The sequence below is a fragment of the Taudactylus pleione genome, unplaced genomic scaffold (genome assembly GCF_031769625.1).
Source record: "Taudactylus pleione unplaced genomic scaffold, aTauple2 ptg000425l, whole genome shotgun sequence".
NCBI lineage: Eukaryota > Metazoa > Chordata > Amphibia > Anura > Myobatrachidae > Taudactylus > Taudactylus pleione.
Genome location: NW_028284827.1, coordinates 650,270 through 670,706, shown reverse-complemented (window position 1 = coordinate 670,706; position 20,437 = coordinate 650,270). Strand labels below are relative to the sequence as shown.

Genomic DNA, 20,437 nt, shown 5'->3' with positions numbered 1-20,437 from the left:
GAATCCACCACCACAGGTCCCTCTGTACCTTCTGGAGGCTGGTCTCCCTGGAAGAGCTGATAATTCATTTTGATGAACATCATCTTCTCCACATTCTGTGGAAGCAACCTCCTACGCCTTTCGCTGACAAGGTTCCCGGCTGCACTAAACACTCTTTCGGAGTACACACTGGAGGGGGGGCAACTCAGGTAAAATAGAGCCAGTTTGTACAGGGGCCTCCAAATTGCCTCTTTTTCCTGCCAGTACAGGTATGGACTGTCTGCCATGCCTACTTGGATGCTGTCACCGATGTAATCCTCCACCATTCTGTCAATGGTGACAGTATCATATGCAGTGACAGTAGACATGTCAGAAATTGTTGCCAGGTCCTTCAGTCCGGACCAGATGTCCAAACTTGGTCCTGCCTGCCCTGCATCACCGCCAGCGGGTTGCTTAGGATACCTAAGTTTTTTCCTGGCAGCCCCAGTTGCAGGAGAAAATGAAGAAGGAGCCTTTGACGTGTCACGTTCCGCTTCAGCTGACAGTGTGTTCACCAGCAGGTCTTTGCACCTCTGCAGGCTTGTGTCGGCCGGAAAGAGAGACACCACATAGGCTTTAAACCTAGGATCGAGCACGGTGGCCAAAACGTAGTGGTCTGATTTCAACAGATTGACCACCCTGGAATCCTGGCAAAGCGAATGAAGGGCTTCATCCACAAGTCCCACATGCCGAGCGGAATCGCTCCGTCTTAGCTCCTCCTTCACTTTCTCCAGCTGCTTCTGCAAAAGCCTGATGAGGGGAATGACCTGACTCAAGCTGGCAGTGTCTGAACTGACTTCACGTGTGGCAAGTTCGAAGGGCTGGAGAACCTTGCACAACACGGAAATCATTCTCCACTGCGCTTGAGTCAGGTGCATACCCCCTCCTTTGCCTATGTCATAGGTGGATGTATAGGCTTGTATGGCCTTTTGCTGCTCCTCCATCCTCTGAAGCATATAGAGGGTTGAGTTCCACCGCGTCACAACCTCTTGCTTCAGGTGATGGCGGGGCAGGTTCAAGAGTGTTTGCTGGTGCTCCAGTCTTCGGCACGCAGTCGCTGAATGGCGAAAGTGGGCAGAAATTTTTCGGGCCACCCAAAGCGTCTCCTGCACGCCCCTGTCGCTTTTCAGAAAATTCTGCACCACCAAGTTTATTGTGTGAGCAAAACATGGGACGTGCTGGAATTTGCCCAGATGTAATGCCCGCACAATATTGGTGGCGTTGTCAGATATCACAAATCCCCAGGAGAGTCTAAGTGGGGTAAGCCACTGGGCGATGATTTCCCTCAGTTTCTCTAAGAGGTTGTCGGCGGTGTGCCTCTTACTGAAACCGGTGATACACAGCGTAGCCTGCCTTGTAACGAGCTGGCATTTCTGAGATGCTGCTACTGGTGACGCTGCTGCTGTTGCTGCGTAAGGTGATACATCTACCCAGTGGGCTGTCACAGTCATATAGTCCTTAGTCTGCCCTGTTCCACTTGTCCACATGTCCGTGGTTAAGTGGACATTGTGTACAACGGCATTTTTCAGGACACTGAGGACACTTTTTCTGACGTTTCTGTACAGTCTCGGTATCGCCTGCCTAGTGAAGTGGAATCTAGACGGGATTTGGAACCGGGGACACACTACCTCCATCAATTGTCTAAATCCCACTGCACTAATGGCGGATACCGGATGCACGTCTAACACCAACATAGCAGTCAAGGCCTCAGTTATACGTTTTGCTTCAGGATGACTGCTGTCGTACTTCATCCTCCTCGCTAAGGACTGTTGGAGGGTCAATTGTTTAGTAAAAGTAGTGGTGTTCCTACTTCCTCTCTGGGATGATGAACGACTCCCAGCAGCAGCAACAGCAGCAGCGGCAGCAGTAGGCGTAGCAATGCAGGATCCTCCAGAGGAATCCCGGATAGGAGAGTCAGTCATGCCAGTGACATGGCCTGCAGGACTACTTCCGATCCTGACTAAGGAGGAAATTGACGAGGAGGGAGTTGACGGTGTGGTTTGCAGGCGCTTGGATACAACAGGACAACGGGATTTAGGTGTCCCTGGACTGCTTACAGTCTTAGCCAAAGTTTCTGAACTTGACAGTAACTTTTTATGAACGCGCTGCAGGTGCCGTATAAGGGAGGATGTTCCTAGGTGGTTGACGTCCCTACCCCTACTTATTTCACCTTTACATATGGTACATATGGCAAGACAGTTGTTGTCCGGATTTGAATAGAAATATTGCCAGACCAAAGAGGTGGAATGTTTGGTCTTCTGCCCAGGCATGACCGTGATGGGCTTTTTCATCCCACGGACAACAACTGTCTCCCCCGGAGCCTGATTTAAACAAACCACATCACCATCAGAATCCTCCTCGCCAACTTCCTCCTCAGCGCCAGCTACACCAGTATCCTCATCCTGTTGTACTTCAACAGTGACATCTTCAATTTGCATATCAGCAAGTGGACTGTGGGTGCTCCTTTCAGCACTTGCAGGGGGCGTGCAAATGGTGGAAAGAGCCACCTCTTCCCGTCCAGTGCTGGGAAGGTCAGGCATCGCAACCACCACCACACTTGGACTCTCCTTGGGGATTTGTGATATCTTCTTAGAAAGCACAGTTCTTCGCTGTGCTTTTGCCAGCTTAACTCTTTTGATTTTTTTAGTGGGAGGAGGGCTTCCATCGTCATGTGAAGCTGAACCACTAGTCATGAACATACTAGGGATCGACCTTAGCCGTTCCTTGCCACTCCGTGTCGTAAATGGCATATTGGCAAGTTTACGTTTCTCTTCAGCTGATTTAAATGTCTTTTTCAAGGTCATTTTCCTGAACTTTGCCATTTGGGATTGTATGTGCCCTCTACTATGACATTGGGCATCGGCCTTGGCAGACGACGTTGATGGCATGTTATCGTCTATGTCATGACTAGTGGCAGCAGCTTCAGCACTAGGAGGAAGTGGTTCTTGATCTTTCTCTATTTTATTTTTATCGGAGAAAGTTTGGTCCTCCATTTATGTTATATCGATTTGATATATACGTGCGGCTAAACACAGAAAATAATTTTTTTTTTGGTTTGGACTGGAGTGTACTTTGTGGGTTACAGCACCCTTTAACGGTCAAGCCAGCCGGCCCTTTACTTATGACACAGGCGCACGCTTGGCACTACTTTGTTGATGCACGTGCGGCTACTGCGCACACAATTCACAAACACAGAAAATAATTTTTTTTTGGTTTGGACTGGAGTGTACTTTCGGGGGTTACAGCACCCTTTAACGGTCAAGCCAGCCAGCCCTTTACTTATGACACAGGCGCACGCTTGGCACTACTTTGTTGATGCACGTGCGGCTACTGCGCACACAATTCACAAACACAGAAAATAATTTTTTTTTTGGTTTGGACTGGAGTGTACTTTCGGGGGTTACAGCACCCTTTAACGGTCAAGCCAGCCGGCCCTTTACTTATGACACAGGCGCACGCTTGGCACTACTTTGTTGATGCACGTGCGGCTACTGCGCACACAATTCACAAACACAGAAAATAATTTTTTTTTTGGTTTGGACTGGAGTGTACTTTCGGGGGTTACAGCACCCTTAACGGTCAAGCCAGCCGGCCCTTTACTTATGACACAGGCGCACGCTTGGCACTACTTTGTTGATGCACGTGCGGCTACTGCGCACACAATTCACAAACACAGAAAATAATTTTTTTTTGGTTTGGACTGGAGTGTACTTTCGGGGGTTACAGCACCCTTTAACGGTCAAGCCAGCCGGCCCTTTACTTATGACACAGGCGCACGCTTGGCACTACTTTGTTGATGCACGTGCGGCTACTGCGCACACAATTCACAAACACAGAAAATATATTATTTTTTTAGCACTTGGGGGGAGCACCCCTGATGGACAGAGCACCCCCTGGACAACACTACAGCACTCCTTTAGGACTGGGACACTGCACAAGACTTTGGAGTGGACACAGCCCCTATGGAGAACTGACTGCACAACACAGTCCAGCCAGCCCCTATGGACTTTGAAGTAGTGGACACAGCCCCTATTAACAACAGCAGCACAGCACAACACAGCCAGCCCCTATGGACTTTGAAGTAGTGGACAACAGCAGCACTACACTACACTACACTACACTACACTACACTACACAGCCCTAACTCCCACCCTCCCTCTTCACTGTCCACAGCCGAGTGAGAAAATGGCGCCGACGCGGGTACCTTATATAGGATCCAAAACCCGCGAGACTCGGAAGGCGGGATGATGACGTTTTGCCTCGATTTCAGATCCGAGTCAGGCGGGAAAAGTCGAGCCTGACTCGGATCGGACTCGGATCGGGGGGGCTCGGGGGGGTTCGGATTTCAGAAATCCGAACCCGCTCACCCCTAGTCCTGATACAGTATCAGGGTATTATCCTGCTGTCTCATGCTGTATTGGACTGTCCTGATACAGTATCAGGGTATTATCCTGCTGTCCCATGCTGTATTGGACTGTCCTGATACAGTACCAGGGTATCATCCTGCTGTCTCCTGCTGTATTGAAACTTTCCTCATACAGTATCAGGGTATTATCCTGCTGTCCCATGCTGTATTGGACTGTCCTGATACAGTATCAGGGTATTATCCTGCTGTCCCATGCTGTATTGGACTGTAATGATACAGTACCAGGGTATTATCCTGCTGTCCCATGCTGTATTGGACTGTCCTCATACAGTATCAGGGTATTATCCTGCTGTCCCATGCTGTATTGGACTGTCCTCATACAGTATCAGGGTATTATCCTGCTGTCCCATGCAGCACTGGACTGTCCTGATACAGTATCAGGGTATTATCCTGCTGTCCCATGCTGTATTGGACTGTCCTGATACAGTACCAGGGTATTGTCCTGCTGTCCCATGATGTATTGGACTGTTGGGAGTGATATCGCTGTTACTGCCAGAACAGCATTTCCAGCATTATGTTAGCGGGAGCGACCTAGGGCTTCTTAAATGACGCAATGTACAGTACACTATGCATATACATTCCAGGGGAGTGCGTCTGCCTTTAAGAAAGTGTCAGATGTTTGCCAGTCTTTACATACAGTACACACAAGTTTTGCAGTTGCCAAGAATGCCCCAGTAGTCCTTTGTCTCCTCCATACACTGTGAAAATACAGGGCTGCTGGCATGTAATAACAAGTTGGATGTATGACCTTTACGTAACACATATGTGCGGTACACACACAATTCTATGAATAGAGTCCTGCACAGAACATTAAAAATGAATGACAATTTCTATGTGTTTTTAATGAGCTCGGAGTGAGGGATCCTTATTGCCAAGAATACAGGCTTCAGCACACGGAACCCTAAATTATATATACAGACCGAAGTCCTGGTCCTACGGATAAAGGGGCTGATTCTTAGTTGAACTCAGCGATGTTTGTGTCAATGTCTTTCGACGCAGTCGCGCCTGCGACTTTATGCACTTTGTTTCATCTGCATAATGCTATACATGCTGGCCAAAAGAACCCTATCCAGAACTGATGAGTCCTAACAAGGATGAAATAGTCTGTCTGACTAACACGAGCACTGTGTCAATGAGAGGAAGATGAGGGTCACTGAGTCAAAGTGAATTCTCACCTGTTCTAAGTCGGCTTTGCTTCCTTTCCTCCTCTCACTGGCGTTTTTCGGTGGCAATATGAAAAGCTCTGCAGACGTTGGGAGACCGGGGAACATCGCCACCAGAACCTGATCCTCCGGGATATGGGTGACCTGGGATTGTAACCGAGAAAAAAATATATTAATTGTGCTTCAAAGTGTAAAACCCTCCGTACAGAGGAACTGAAATCTCTGCCTGAATCAGCTGCACAATGATCGCTCAGAGACGGTTTCTGCTTTATGATCTACGGCAGCAGGAACTGAAATCTCTGCCTGAATCAGCTGCACAATGATCGCTCAGAGATGGTATCTGCTTTATGATCTGTGGCCGCAGGAACTGAAATCTCTGCCTGAATCAGCTGCACAATGATCGCTTAGAGACGGTATCTGCTTTATGATCTGCAGCAGCAGGAACTGAAATCTCTGTCTGAATCAGCTGCACAATGATCGCTCAGAGACGGTATCTTCTTTATGATCTGCAGCAGCAGGAACTGAAATCTCTGCCTGAATCAGCTGCACAATGATCGCTTAGAGACGGTTTCTGCTTTATGATCTGCGGCCGCAGGAACTGAAATCTCTGCCTGAATCAGCTGCACAATGATCGCTCAGAGACGGTATCTGCTTTATGATCTGCAGCAGCAGGAACTGAAATCTCTGCCTGATTCAGCTGCACAATGATCGCTCAGAGACGGTATCTGCTTTATGATCTGCAGCAGGAGGAACTGAAATCTCTGTCTGAATCAGCTGCACAATGATCGCTCAGAGACGGTATCTGCTTTATGATCTGCGGCCGCAGGAACTGAAATCTCTGCCTGAATCAGCTGCACAATGATCGCTTAGAGATGGTTTCTGCTTTATGATCTGCGGCCGCAGGAACTGAAATCTCTGCCTGAATCAGCTGCACAATGATCGCTCAGAGACGGTATCTGCTTTATGATCTGCGGCCGCAGGAACTGAAATCTCTGCCTGAATCAGCTGCACAATGATCGCTTAGAGATGGTATCTGCTTTATGATCTACGGCAGCAGGAACTGAAATCTCTGCCTGATTCAGCTGCACAATGATCGCTCAGAGATGGTTTCTGCTGTATGATCTGCGGCCGCAGGAACTGAAATCTCTGCCTGATTCAGCTGCACAATGATCGCTCAGAGACGGTATCTGCTTTATGATCTGCAGCAGGAGGAACTGAAATCTCTGTCTGAATCAGCTGCACAATGATCGCTCAGAGACGGTATCTGCTTTATGATCTGCGGCCGCAGGAACTGAAATCTCTGCCTGAATCAGCTGCACAATGATCGCTCAGAGACGGTATCTGCTTTATGAACTGCAGCAGCAGGAACTGAAATCTCTGCCTGAATCAGCTGCACAATGATCGCTTAGAGACGGTTTCTGCTTTATGATCTGCGGCCGCAGGAACTGAAATCTCTGCCTGAATCAACTGCACAATGATCGCTCAGAGACGGTATCTGCTTTATGATCTGCGGCCGCAGGAACTGAAATCTCTGCCTGATTCAGCTGCACAGTAATCGCTCAGAGACGGTGTCTGCTTTATGATCTGCGGCTGCAGGAACTGAAATCTCTGCCTGAATCAGCTGCACAATGATCGCTTAGAGACAGTGGGCCTGATTCAGACCCACTCGCGAGCGGCTGTCCGCTCGCAAGTGGGTCGATATTATGGACTGAGCATGCGCACGACGGAGGGAGCTCCGTCGTGCGCATGCGCCAGACGCGACGAGCGAAGGAAAGTCCTTCTCTCGTTGTGTCCGATCAAAGGGGGCGTGCTGTCAATGTTGATTGACAGCACGCCCCCTTTGGTGGGCGTGCCGGGGGCGTGCCTCCCTGACGGGGGCGTTCCCACGGGAACGCCTCCCGTCAGAAGCCGGCCCACTGACATCACTAGTGATGTCAGTGGGAGTGATTTTGGCTCTGATAGAGCCAAAATCACTCCGGAGCTTGCGGTTGAAAACTTCAACCGCAGGCTCCGGCTCGCAAATTCGATGGTCGCGATGGTCTCGACCATCGCGACCATCACAATGTACGCTCGTATAGCCTGTGGGTGGTGATGATCGCTCAGAGATGGTGTCTGCTTTATGATCTGCGGCCGCAGGAACTGAAATCTCTGCCTGAATCAGCTGCACAATGATCGCTCAGAGATGGTGTCTGCTTTATGATCTGCGGCTGCAGGAACTGAAATCTCTGCATGAATCAGCTGCACAATGATCGTTCAGAGCCGGTATCTGCTTTATGATCTGTGGCCGCAGGAACTGAAATCTCTGCCTGAATCAGCTGCACAGTGATCGCTCAGAGACGGTGTCTGCTTTATGATCTGCGGCTGCAGGAACTGAAATCTCTGCCTGAATCAGCTGCACAATGATCGCTTAGAGACGGTATCTGCTTTATGATCTGCGACCACAGGAGCTGAAACCGCAACCGCTGTCCATGAGAGTATCCCGTAGTACATAGCCAGGATAGTTTTATTAAAAAGGATTAATAAATAGGCCCCTTTGACAGGAAAACAATAAATAAAACAAAAAAACAAAAGACACGGGGGCCTATGTATTAATAATCGCGGCACTGCCGCTATTATTAACAATCCAACTCGCTGTAAATATTTTAATTTTTAAAGAAAATATCCTGGCTATGTACTACCGGGAACTCGCAGGGACAGCAGTTGCGGTAACCTCTGTCCCCGCGAGTTATATCCCCGGCATTTTGGAGAGAAGTCTTTCACAGAAGTGAATGACTTCCCCGGGGGAAGCTGACACTGCGCATGTTCACAGCGTCAGCTTCCAGGACTAGCCGGGGACCTGAAGCGCCCATAGGCAATCAGTAGTTTACGCCATTTGAAGATGCTGTAAACTACTGGTGCTAAACACCGAAAAGCTTTGCTTTTTGGATTTTAGTACATAGGGGTCTGATCATAGGGCCTGATTCAGAGCCGCTCGTAAGCAGCCGCTCGTTCGCTCCAAGCGATGTTCGCCCAACTGCGCATGCATATGGGTTGTAATGCGCATGCGCGAACCAGTCATTGTGGTCGGAAATTGTGTGCTCGCAAAACAGCGAGTGCCTGCTAATTTGAGTGACAGAATGAGGCGTTTGTGGGTGGTAACAGGGGAAGGTGCTTGAAAACGGGGAGTGGAGATCCGAACGCAGGCGTGCCAAACGGTCAAAACGGGCGTTTTAAGGGTGTGCATAAATAACAAAGCAGCGTCATCGACCACGTCACTTGGTTGTCTTTTAGCCTGAACTGCTCGCATGATTGCGGTAGCAAAATGCTACCACAAGCACTGCGAGCAGTTCAGATGCCTTTCGATGTACTCGATTAATCTAATAAATAGCGGAGATGACGTATGATGCGAGCGCCCAGGGGGCATTTTTAAAAAATAGCGAGTGCATGTTTCGTTCGCTCGTTCAGACATAGAGGCGTCAACAGACCGCAAAGAGCGAGCGCTCTATTTAAATATCTGGCCCCTTTTTCTGAACGAGCGAGCGCAAATAGCGTCCGGCTCTGAATCAGGCCCATAGTCCCCATTGATAATAATGGGGACTGCGATCTGAAGTGCTAATTAGCACTTTCTGTGACATCCCCTGCATTGTGCCATTATTACATAGGATCGATACATAAAATGATGCAGAAATTGCAGTTTCTATATAATTTTATGTAAAAAAATGGCTTGATACATAGGCCCCCCGGAAACAGATAAAAAGATCTTCTTGTTTATGATTAGTCTACTTGTTCCAAATCTACTTTGCGTCACAGTCTAACCCCAGAATTTGCGCGTCTGGCCGGGCGTAAGCCGGGCAGTCAGAGTCCGTCCGTCTCTCAGGCTCGGTGGCACTAAGGAGGAATCTGGTCCAGGCTGAAAACTCGTTCGCTTACCCTTAAATGAAATATTCCATAATACTCTACAGTGAGCAGACGCTAATTAATTGGTAGTTACATAGGGACGTCTTATTAGATTAGGCTCGACATCCATATTATAACTGAGCGAGTCAATCACAGTTAATCATGTCGCTGCGAAGGCTGAAATGAATTAATAATGATTAGCCACTTTCTGCAATGAGTCAGGGCGGAGAGCGGGCTAAAGCAGCGTATGAACGCCGACGGCCTATGACGCCTCATGTAGCAAACAAAGTATTAAAGCACTTTAATGACCACAGTGAGATCTCAGCGAACAAAATCCACTTCCGAGATGAAATATTTCATGTGAGACCTTAGACATAAGAAACAGTAGGAAAAAAAAACAGGAATAGATTTTCCGAAGGGAAGATTTTGCCAGCGTTTGGGTTTTTGTATTTTTCATTTATTTTATTTAACCCTGTACATCCAAGGGTTACTTACAGTATGTTTCGCTGGCGAATGCTTCCCCTCGCATTTTACTTGTGCTGCCGCAATACCTGTCCCGTTATCAACATTTCAAGATGCAACAAATTCAATTATTTTAAAAAATGCTTTATTCTTAGAATAAAACATTTTTCAACATTAAAATGTTTTAAGGTTTTTATTTTCCAACATTTTGTCTACTTGTAAACTTAACTTTTGTTTAACAAATCTAGAACTTCCGCTCCATTGCGCATGGATGGTCCAGCAACAAATCTGGAACTTCCGCTGCATTGCGCATGGATGGTCCAGCAACAAATCTGGAACTTCTGCTGCATTGCGCATGGATGGTCCAGCAACAAATCTGGAACTTCCGCTGCATTGTGCATGGATGGTCCAGCTACAAATCTAGAACTTCCGCTCCATTGCGCATGGATGGTCCAGCAACAAATCTAGAACTTCCGCTCCATTGCGCATGGATGGTCCAGCAACAAATCTAGAACTTCCGCTCCATTGCGCATGGATGGTCCAGTGACAAATCTAGAACTTCCGCTCCATTGCACATGGATGGTCCAGCAACAAATTTAGAACTTCCGTTCCATTGTGCATGGATGGTCCAGCAACACATCTAGAACTTCCGCTCCATTGCACATGGATGATCCGGCAACAAATCTGGAACTTCCGTTCCATTGCGCATGGATAGTCCAGCAACAAATCTGGAACTTCCGTTCAATTACGCATGGATGGTCCAGCAACAAATCTGGAACTTCCGTTCCATTGCGCATGGATGGTCCAGCAATAAATCTGGAACTTCTGTTCTATAACACAGGGATGGTCCAGCAACAAATCTGGAACTTCCGTTCCATTGCGCATGGATGGTCCAGCAACAAATCTAGAACTTCCGTTCCACTGCGCATGGATGGTCCAGCAACAAATCTAGAACTTCCGCTCCATTGCGCATGGATGGTCCAGCAACAAATCTGGAACTTCCGCTCCATTGCGCATGGATGGTCCAGCAACAAATCTAGAACTTACGCTCCATTGCGCATGGATGGTCCAGCAACAAATCTAGAACTTCCGCTCCATTGCGCATGGATGGTCCAGCAACAAATCTGGAACTTCCGTTCCATTGCGCATGGATGGTCCAGCAACAAATCTGGAACTTCTGTTCTATAACACAGGGATGGTCCAGCAACAAATCTGGAACTTCCGTTCCATTGCACATGGATGGTCCAGCAACAAATCTGGAACTTCCGTTCCACTGCGCATGGAAGGTCCAGCAACAAATCTAGAACTTCCGTTCCATTGCGCATGGATGGACCAGCAACAAATCTGGAACTTCCGTTCCATTGCGCACGGATGGTCCAGCAACAAATCTGGAACTTCTGTTCCATTGTGCATGGATGGACCGGTAACAAATCTAAAACTTCCACTCCATTGTGCATGGATGGACCAGCAACAAATCTAGAACTTCCGTTCCATTGCGCATGGATGGTCCAGCAACAAATCTGGAACGTCTGTTCCATTGCGCATGGATGTTCCAGCAACAAATCTGGAACTTCTGTTCCATTGCGCATGGATGGACCAGCAACAAATCTGGAACTTCCGTTCCATTGCGCATGGATGGTCCAGCAACAAATCTAGAACTTCCGTTCCATTGCGCATGGATGGACCAGCAACAAATCTAGAACTTCCGTTCCATTGCGCATGGATGGACCAGCAACAAATCTAGAACTTCCGTTCCATTGCGCATGGATGGACCGGCAACAAATCTAGAACTTCCGTTCCATTGCGCATGGATGGTCCAACGAGCCGTTTCACATTAAATTGAATCAGTAAATGGCCTTTTACCACTGAGGAAATTTGCAGATTTAATGTCTTTAAGGGTTCCAGGAGAGAAGGTACATGGAGTACATGGAGCAAATCAAAACTGTCTTAGGTTAGTGGGTTTGGAAATCATACCCCGATCCAGACCCGCTCGCTAGGATGCGTTCACACGTAGCCTGCCGATGTTTGCAATCTGCGCATGCTTATAAGACGCAGTGCGTGAGCACTAACAAGTCCATGTGATCACGAAGCGATTGCCCCTTGTACATAGACGCCTCACTAGAAGGAGTGACAGGACGAGCTGTTTGTGGGTGGTGACAGGGTGGTCCATGGAAACGGGGGTGTGGTGGTGTGAACGCATGTCTGTGCGTTTTAACGCCGTTTCAGGGGCGTGCATAATTAATATGCAGCGTCATAGTACACGTCACATGGCTGAATTACACACTGAAGCACTCAAAGTGCTTGCGGCAGGTTATGGTCAGCCACAATTGCTACGTATGGGTCCGATGTTACCGATAGTTGCATACACTTCCTGGAGATTATATGTATTACTAAGGCTGGTGGGCATCTAAAAACACACCGCGATCGCACACCAAGACATAGTGGGCGTGCTAATGCCTTGCCGTGCGATCGAGGAATTTGCATACTTTGGCAGATGATGGCTGCGTGCGAACGTATCTAGCAAGTGGGTCTGAATCCCTGCCCTTAACTCCATTATCTAAGTCAGGTACATTATATATATTTTTCTTAGGTTTTGCTTTAATAATTTTTTCATTCATTTATTCATCTATTTATTTTATTCCTTTTATTTCTTATTTTTTATTTTTTTCCATCCAGTTTTATTAAATTATATATATATTTTTTTTCTTTACTCTTTTCATTACTTGTTCTCAAACCACCTGAGGTCATTTATACGGGTTCACTATGTGACTAAAATATTATTATTATACTCAGGTCGCTCTCCCTCTTGAATATATACATATTCTCATTATAGTTATTAACTAGTGACCATTGCATATTATTTTGTATTTTATCTAGAGTTAATAAGCGTCAATTAATATACAATTATTTCTAAAATTGTGTTTTATTTCTGTTTCAGTCCGGATTGCCTTCTGTCATACTAGCAGGCTGGAATGATATTTCTTTTATTCACACTTTGTATCGTTTGTATAGTTTCTGTGAATATATCCTTTTGTAACACTGTGGATACAATTGATTATTAATGTTACAGCTGCTAATTGGAGTACCTATTTAGTTTGCCATTCTATGGTAAGCGGCATATGCCTCTGACCAAGCCGTGGGAGGAGCCACGGGGAAACGCGTCAGTAACTGCCGCTTTGTTCTTTGGATATCGCAGGAGGTTGCTTCTATGCTGAACCAGCTGCGCGGATTTACCTTACCAGGCGTCACTATAATGTGATGGAAGTATGGAAGTCCCTTGCTTATTATATACAAAATGAGCATGTGTTTATAATCAATCTTTGTGGCTTAATCTGATTATCATTATTTTTATTTTTTTATATGTGTACTGAGGGCCTGATTCAGACCCGCTCGCAAGTGCACAGCGCTCGCAAGCGGGTCGATGTTTGCCGCCTGCGCATGCGCCGTGTCTGGCATGCGCATGCGCGGGCCCCAGCGAGAGACTGAAGTTCAGCCGCACCGGGGCTCGCTACAAGACGGGGCAGCTGTCGATGTTGATTGACAGCTCGCCCCGTTTTGTAGGCGGGTAGGGGGGAAAGGAACGCCAGGCATTTGTGGGCAGCCCTACTGACATCACCAGTGATGTCAGTAGTGGACTTCCTGCTCTATTAGAGCAGGAAGTCCACGCGGGCTTGTGAGAGCTGAGGGCCTGATTCAGAGCCGCTCGCTGCTGGCGAGCGCTCGCTCTGAATCGGGGCGGAGATCTTTTATTTTATTTTTTCTTCAGGCCGCTTGCTAAGCTGTGGGTGAGCACCCACAGCTTTTGCGAGCGGCCTGGAGATGGTCGCGATTATCGCGACCATCCGGCTTGCGAGGAGACCCTGTGGGTAGGGTCTCAGCTATCGCAAGCCCGAGTGGACTTCCTGCTCTAATAGAGCAGGAAGTTCACTACTGACATCACTGGTGATGTCAGTAGGGCCGCCCACAAACGCCAGGGGTTCCTTTGGGAACGCCTGCACTTGCTCAACCACCCCCCCTACCCGCCTACAAAATGGGGCGAGCTGTCAATCAACATTGACAGCCGCCCTGTCGCTGGGGCTTGTGCATGTGCAAGCTGGACGCGGCGCATGCGCAGGGGGCAAACATCGACCAGCTTGCGAGCAGGTCTGAATCAGGCCCGAGACCCTACCACAGGGTCTCCTCGCAAGCCCGATGGTCGTGATAATCACGATCATCTCCAGGCCACTCGCAAAAGCTGTGGGTGGTCACCCACAGCTTAGCGAGCGGCCTGAAGAAAAAAATAAAAAAATAAATCCCCACCCTGATTCAGCGTGCGGCTCTGAATCAGGACCTGAATTCACTGTAATATTCAACATATAGCCTGTTATCTACAACATATAGCCTGTTATCTACAACATATATCCTGTTATCTACAACATATAGCCTGTTATCTACAACATATATCCTGTTATCTACAACATATATCCTGTTATCTACAACATATAGCCTGTTATCTACAACATACAGCCTGTTATCTACAACATATATCCTGTTATCTACAACATATAGCCTGTTATCTACAACATATAGCCTGTTATCTACAACATATATCCTGTTATCTACAACATATAGCCTGTTATCTACAACATATATCCTGTTATCTACAACATATATCCTGTTATCTACAACATATAGCCTGTTATCTACAACATATAGCCTGCTATCTATTGCATATATATGTGCTCTTAAAAAAATTACTTTTTATTGTACTTTATTAAATGTATCTATTTTCAGAAGATTTTCTAACTTGTACCAACATTTATATTCATCGCTGTGTACTCGTTTCTTTTGCTAGTATCCTTGTGATACAATTAGGAGGTTTGACGCCCCTCCTTCACAGCTGCGATAGTCTTTCATTATCCTACAGCGCCTATTTAAGGGTTTTGTTTTTCTTTCCCTCCGCCATCCTGCCCACGTTTTAGTGTAATGGGCGCCTGGTGACGAAACTTTCAACGAATCACGCCATCATGGCTGAGCCCCCTCTGCATGATGCTGTGATTTGCGGCATTGGAACGCAAGGGTCACAATGGGGTCATTGGCCCCACTCCCCACAGTGGCCATGGAGGGGAGAAGGAAACTTGGCAAGTATGCTATACTCTGTGTATAAGGTGCACTCTATGGCATGCAGCTACCACACACCTCGCAATAGGCAATAGCGTTCGCTCTGCCGTCGCTCTCTAAGACATAGAGGGCGTCCTTAAGCCTTGCCGTGCGATCGCGTCATTTGCATACCCTGCCCCTGATGGCCGTGACAGTGCGCTGCTTTGCGTCCGGGTATGAAACCCATTGTTCCCTTTAAAGAAAGCTGGTCTGCATTTATGTCAACGCAAATGCCAAATGATCTAATAATATTCACGTCGTTGGGCGGCCTTACTGAAATGCGTACAGACAGCATATGTATGTAGGGAACACAGGCCCTGATTCAGACCCGCTCGCAAGCGCTTGAGCCCTCACGAGTGGGTCGATGGTGCGCTCAGCGCACGTGTAGCAGCCGCACTGAGCGTACCGCAAGCCCCGCAGCGAGAGAGAAAATCTATCACTCCGTGGCTCACTACAAAAGGGGCGGCTGTCGATGTTGATCGACAGCTCGCCCCGTTTTGTAGGCGTGGTGGGGGGGTGATTTGTAGGCGTGGCGGGGGGGTGGTTTCACAAACGGAGGCGTTTCCAAGCAAACGCCTGCCGTTTGTGGGCGGCCCCACCAGTGATGTCAGTGGGAGAGCTTCCGGCTCTATTAGAGCCAGAAGCTCTCTTGGGCTTGCGGTCACGAGACCCTACCACAAGGGTCTCGTCGCAAGCCCGATGGTTGCGATGGTCTTGACCATCGCGACCATCATCCTGGCTGCTCGCAATAGCTGTGGGTGGTCACCCACAGCTATGCGAGCGGCCAGGAGGCCACACAAAAAAAAACCGCCCCGATTCAGAGCCGCTCGTAAGCGGCCGCGCGTTCGCTCCCAGTGATGTTCACACATCTGCGCATGCATATGGGTCGTAATGCGCAACCGCCAACCAGTCATTGCGGTCGGAAATCGAGCGCTCGCAAAATAGCGAGTGCCTGCTAATTTGAGTGACAGGATGAGGCGTTTGTGGGTGGTAACAGGGGAAGGTGCTTGAAAACGGGGAGTGGTGATCCGAACGCAGGCGTGCCAAAAGGTAAAAACGGGCGTTTTAAGGGTGTGCATAATTAACCAAGCAGCGTCATCGACCACATCACTTGGTTGTTTCTTAGCCTGAACTGTTCGCATGATTGCGGTAGGAAAATCCAACCACAAGCACTGCGAGCAGTTCAGATGCCTTTCGATGTACTCGATTAATCAAATAAATAGCGGAGATGATGTAGGATGCGAGCGGCCAGGGGGCGTCTTTACAAAATAGCGAGCGCATGTTTCGTTTGCTCGCTCAGACATAGAGGCGTCAACAGACCGCAAAGAGCGAGCGCTCAATTTAAATAGCCGGCCCCTTTTTCTGAACGAGCGAGCGCAAATAGCGTCCGGCTCTGACTCAGGCCCACTGTTCGCTATTTCGACTTACGTTCTGACTGACTGTAAAGCTGCTGAATGTATCTGAAATGTATGAAACAACAACACAGGGCCCGATTCAGATCCGGAAGCTAATAAGAGTTCGCTCGCGCGCGTATGCATCGGAGTGTGCGTGCACGAACCAGTACGAGCCATCGAGAAGCGTACGCTCGCCTAGCATAGACAGCCCAGCAGAGTGAGTGATAGGAGAAGCCGTTTGTGGGTGGTAACAGGGTCAGGCAGGTGTGCTTGAGCGTCTCAACGCCGTTTCAGAGGAATGCATAATTAACAGGTAGCGCCATAGTACACGTCATCTGGTTGTATTTCACACTGAAGTGCTCTCAGTGCTTGCGGTAGGGTATAGTAAACCTCAAGTGCGGCGTTCGCTTCCGATGGTACCCGATGTACCGATGGTTACATACACTTCCTGGAGATGACGTGCACAAGTGGTCGTCTTAAGACAGGCTGGTGGGCGTCTGCATACACAAAGTGATCGCTCTCCAACACATAGAGGGCGTGCTTATGCCTTGCCGTGCGTTCGTCTGCCTTGCTGTTACTTAGCCGAATTTGCATACTCTGGGAATGAGCGGCCGCATCTAGCGAGCGGGTCTGAATCAAGCCCACTGTATTTTATTTGCTGCATCGAATAAATAGAAGTAGAGGAAATACTGGGGCTATGGGTTTAATTCCAACCAAGACTCTGTATGTGTGGAGTTTGCATGTTCTCCCCATGCATGCGTGGGTTTCCTTCGGGTGCCCCACTTTCCTTCCACACTCCAAAAGCGTACTGGTAAGTTAATTGGCTTCTGACAAAAAAAATCAACCAGTGTGTAAGCGTGTCCATGTGATAAGTAATACAGTGCCTGATTCAGAATCAGACACAAACACCCGATGGTTCATGTACACCTCCGATGTTTGCTGATGGGCGCATACGCAGGATCCGTACTGCGCAGGTGCCCACCTTTGTCTGCAACGACGCTCTCAGTGCCCCCTAAACTGTAGCATTACTCATCTGCTGCAGTCATTTGGGGTGGGGAGGTGGCGGCGATGTTCTTAAAAATGGGGGCATGTCAGCCCCGTTTTTCAAGGCTTGCAGAGGTCAGTGTCTGTGTCTTCCAGTGCAGATTTCCCGGCCTTTGCAGCGGGATTACACAGGACCTCCTGAGTAACCTGTTAGCTGCTCCGATGCCCGGCGGTCTTTATATACAGCAACGGGATTACACCATACTTGCCAACTCTCCCTGATTGTCAGGGAGACCCCCTGAAATAGTAGCAATCTCCCTGTCTCCCTGAAGAGTCTAGCTATCTCCCTGATTGCATCTTACCCCCATTATGAAGCTGTTATATAATAAAAAAACAGAGATAAATACATTCAAATGGGATCATTAGTATAATTTCCCTGCATTTGGTATAAGGCACAGTGATCCCTATGGCTACATGTATTTTGTGAAAAGTATCAGTGTGTTCTCATCCACAAGTAGATCTTCGTAACTACTTTGGGGCTCATTTACATTTGGATGTAAGTCAATTTTATGAGACGCCTCTCAAATATAGCAGTACACGTCCATCACATGTATGACACGCCTCACAGATGTAGCAGTACACACCCACTTTTCTCAATCTCCCTGAATAGCTTTTTCAAAAGTAGGCAAGTATGGAGTACACTGGACATCCTGAGTAACCTGTGAGCTGCTCCGATGCCCGGCGTTCTCCAGGTACAGCAGCGGGATTACACGGGACATCCTGAGTAACCTGTGAGCTGCTCCGATGCCCGATGGTCTCCAGGTACAGCAGCGGGATTACAGGGGACATCCTGAGTAACCTGTGAGCTGCTCCGATGCCCGGCATTCTCCAGGTACAGCAGCGGGATTACACGGGACATCCTGAGTAACCTGTGAGCTGCTCCGATGCCCGATGGTCTCCAGGTACAGCAGCGGGATTACACTGGATATCCTGAGCAACCTGTGAGCTGCACCGATGCCCGGCGGTCTCCAGGTGCAGCAGCGGGATTACACTGGACATCCTGAGTAACCTGTGAGCTGCTCCGATGCCCGGCGGTCTCTATATACAGCAGCGGGATTACACGGGGCATCCTGAGTAACCTGTGAGCTGCTCCGATGCCCGGCGGTCTCCAGGTACAGCAGCGGGATTACAGGGGACATCCTCAGTAACCTGTGAGCTGCTCCGATGCCCGGCGGTCTCTATATACAGCAGCGGGATTACACTGGATATCCTGAGCAACCTGTGAGCTGCTCCGATGCCAGCGGTCTCCAGGTACAGCAGCGGGATTACACGGGACATCCTGAGTAACCTGTGAGCTGCTCCGATGCCCGGCGGTCTCTATATACAGCAGCGGGATTACATGGGACATCCTGAGAAACCTGTGAGCTGCTCCGATGCCCGGCGGTCTCTATATACAGCAGCGGGATTACACAGACATCCTGAGTAACCTGTGAGCTGCTCCGATGCCCGGCGGTCTCTATATACAGCAGCGGGATTACACGGACATCCTGAGTAACCTGTGAGCTGATCCGATGCCCAGCGGTCTCCATGTGCAGCAGCGGGATTACACGGGACATCCTGAGTAACCTGTGAGCTGCTCCGATGCCCGGCGTTCTCCATATGCAGCAGCGGGATTACACTGGACATCCTGAGTAAACTGTGAGCTGCTCCGATGCCAAGCGGTCTCTATATACAGCAGCGGGATTACACTGGATATCCTGAGTAACCTGTGAGCTGCTCCGATGCCTGGCGGTCTCTATATACAGCAGCGGGATTACACTGGACATCCTGAGTAAACTGTGAGCTGCTCCGATGCCAAGCGGTCTCTATATACAGCAGCGGGATTACACTGGATATCCTGAGTAACCTGTGAGCTGATCCGATGCCTGGCAGTCTCTATATACAGCAGCGGGATTACACTGGACATCCTGAGTAACCTGTGAGCTGCTCCGATGCCAAGCGGTCTCTATATACAGCAGCGGGATTACACTGGATATCCTGAGTAACCTGTGAGCTGCTCTGATGCCCGGTGGCCTCCATGTGCAGCAACGGGTTTACACTGGACATCCTGAGTGTTTAGTGCACTACAACCTGGTGGTCTAGGGATGGATTAATGACGAGAAGGCGCCACAGAGTCTTACTATCTGGCTGCCCCTTCCGGGAGGGAGCAGCCAGATCGGCATTACTGGGGGGCGTGGCCAGCAAACGGGGGCGGGGCCGGCCAGGTGATAAGTTTTTGCGGGCATGCTTGCGGGGGCGGAGCCACGCAAGCATGTCATTTTGGCCCCGCCCCTGCTACACACTGCCGATATTACAGGGAGTGTGAAGCAGGGGGCGGTGCCAAAATGACGCGAATCGCGTCACCGCCCCCCTTCGCTGCCGGGGTTATAGAAGTTATTGCGGTGGGACAGGAGGGATCCACGGCAGCCGGGAGACTTGCCTGCCGACCCGGGAGGTCGGGAGCGTTCCCCGATTTTCGGGAGGCTCCCGACCAAATCGGTAGGGTAGGCAAGTATGCTGTGCGGAGCTTCGTTAACTCTCTTACCTTCCCACCACTACAGCACTCTCTGGTCCTCAGCCGCATTTTTCTGCCGCTGGCCCATCCTAGCCAGTGCCACCGCTTCTTCTTCTCCACCTCCAGTTGGTACCGCCAATATTCTTCAATGATTGCGGCATCTCCCAGTTCCCATGGGAACGCCTACTGTCTGGGGGCGGCCTCACTGACATCACAAGTGATATCAGAAGTGATGTCAGTGGGAGAGCTTTCGGCTCTGTTTGAGCCAGAAGCTCTCTGGGGCTTGCAGCCACGAGACCCTACCACAAGGGTCTCGTCGCAAGCCTGATGGTCGCGATGGTCTTGACCATCGCGACTATCATCCTGGCTGCTCGCATTAGCTGTGGGTGGCAACCCACAGCAATGCGAGCGGCTAGGAGGC

At 49.1% G+C, this 20,437-nt stretch overlaps 1 protein-coding gene across 2 annotated transcripts in view; it reads right to left on the bottom strand.

The window, feature by feature from the left end:
* The window catches only part of SORCS3 (sortilin related VPS10 domain containing receptor 3), a 648,995-nt gene that overhangs the window by 22,630 nt on the left and 605,928 nt on the right, over window positions 1–20,437 (bottom strand). For both annotated transcript variants that reach the window (XM_088447257.1, XM_088447258.1), the window contains exon 20: window positions 5,620–5,751. In XM_088447257.1, coding sequence (XP_088303383.1) covers window positions 5,620–5,751 — 132 coding nt within the window. The remainder of the gene's footprint in view (window positions 1–5,619; window positions 5,752–20,437) is intronic.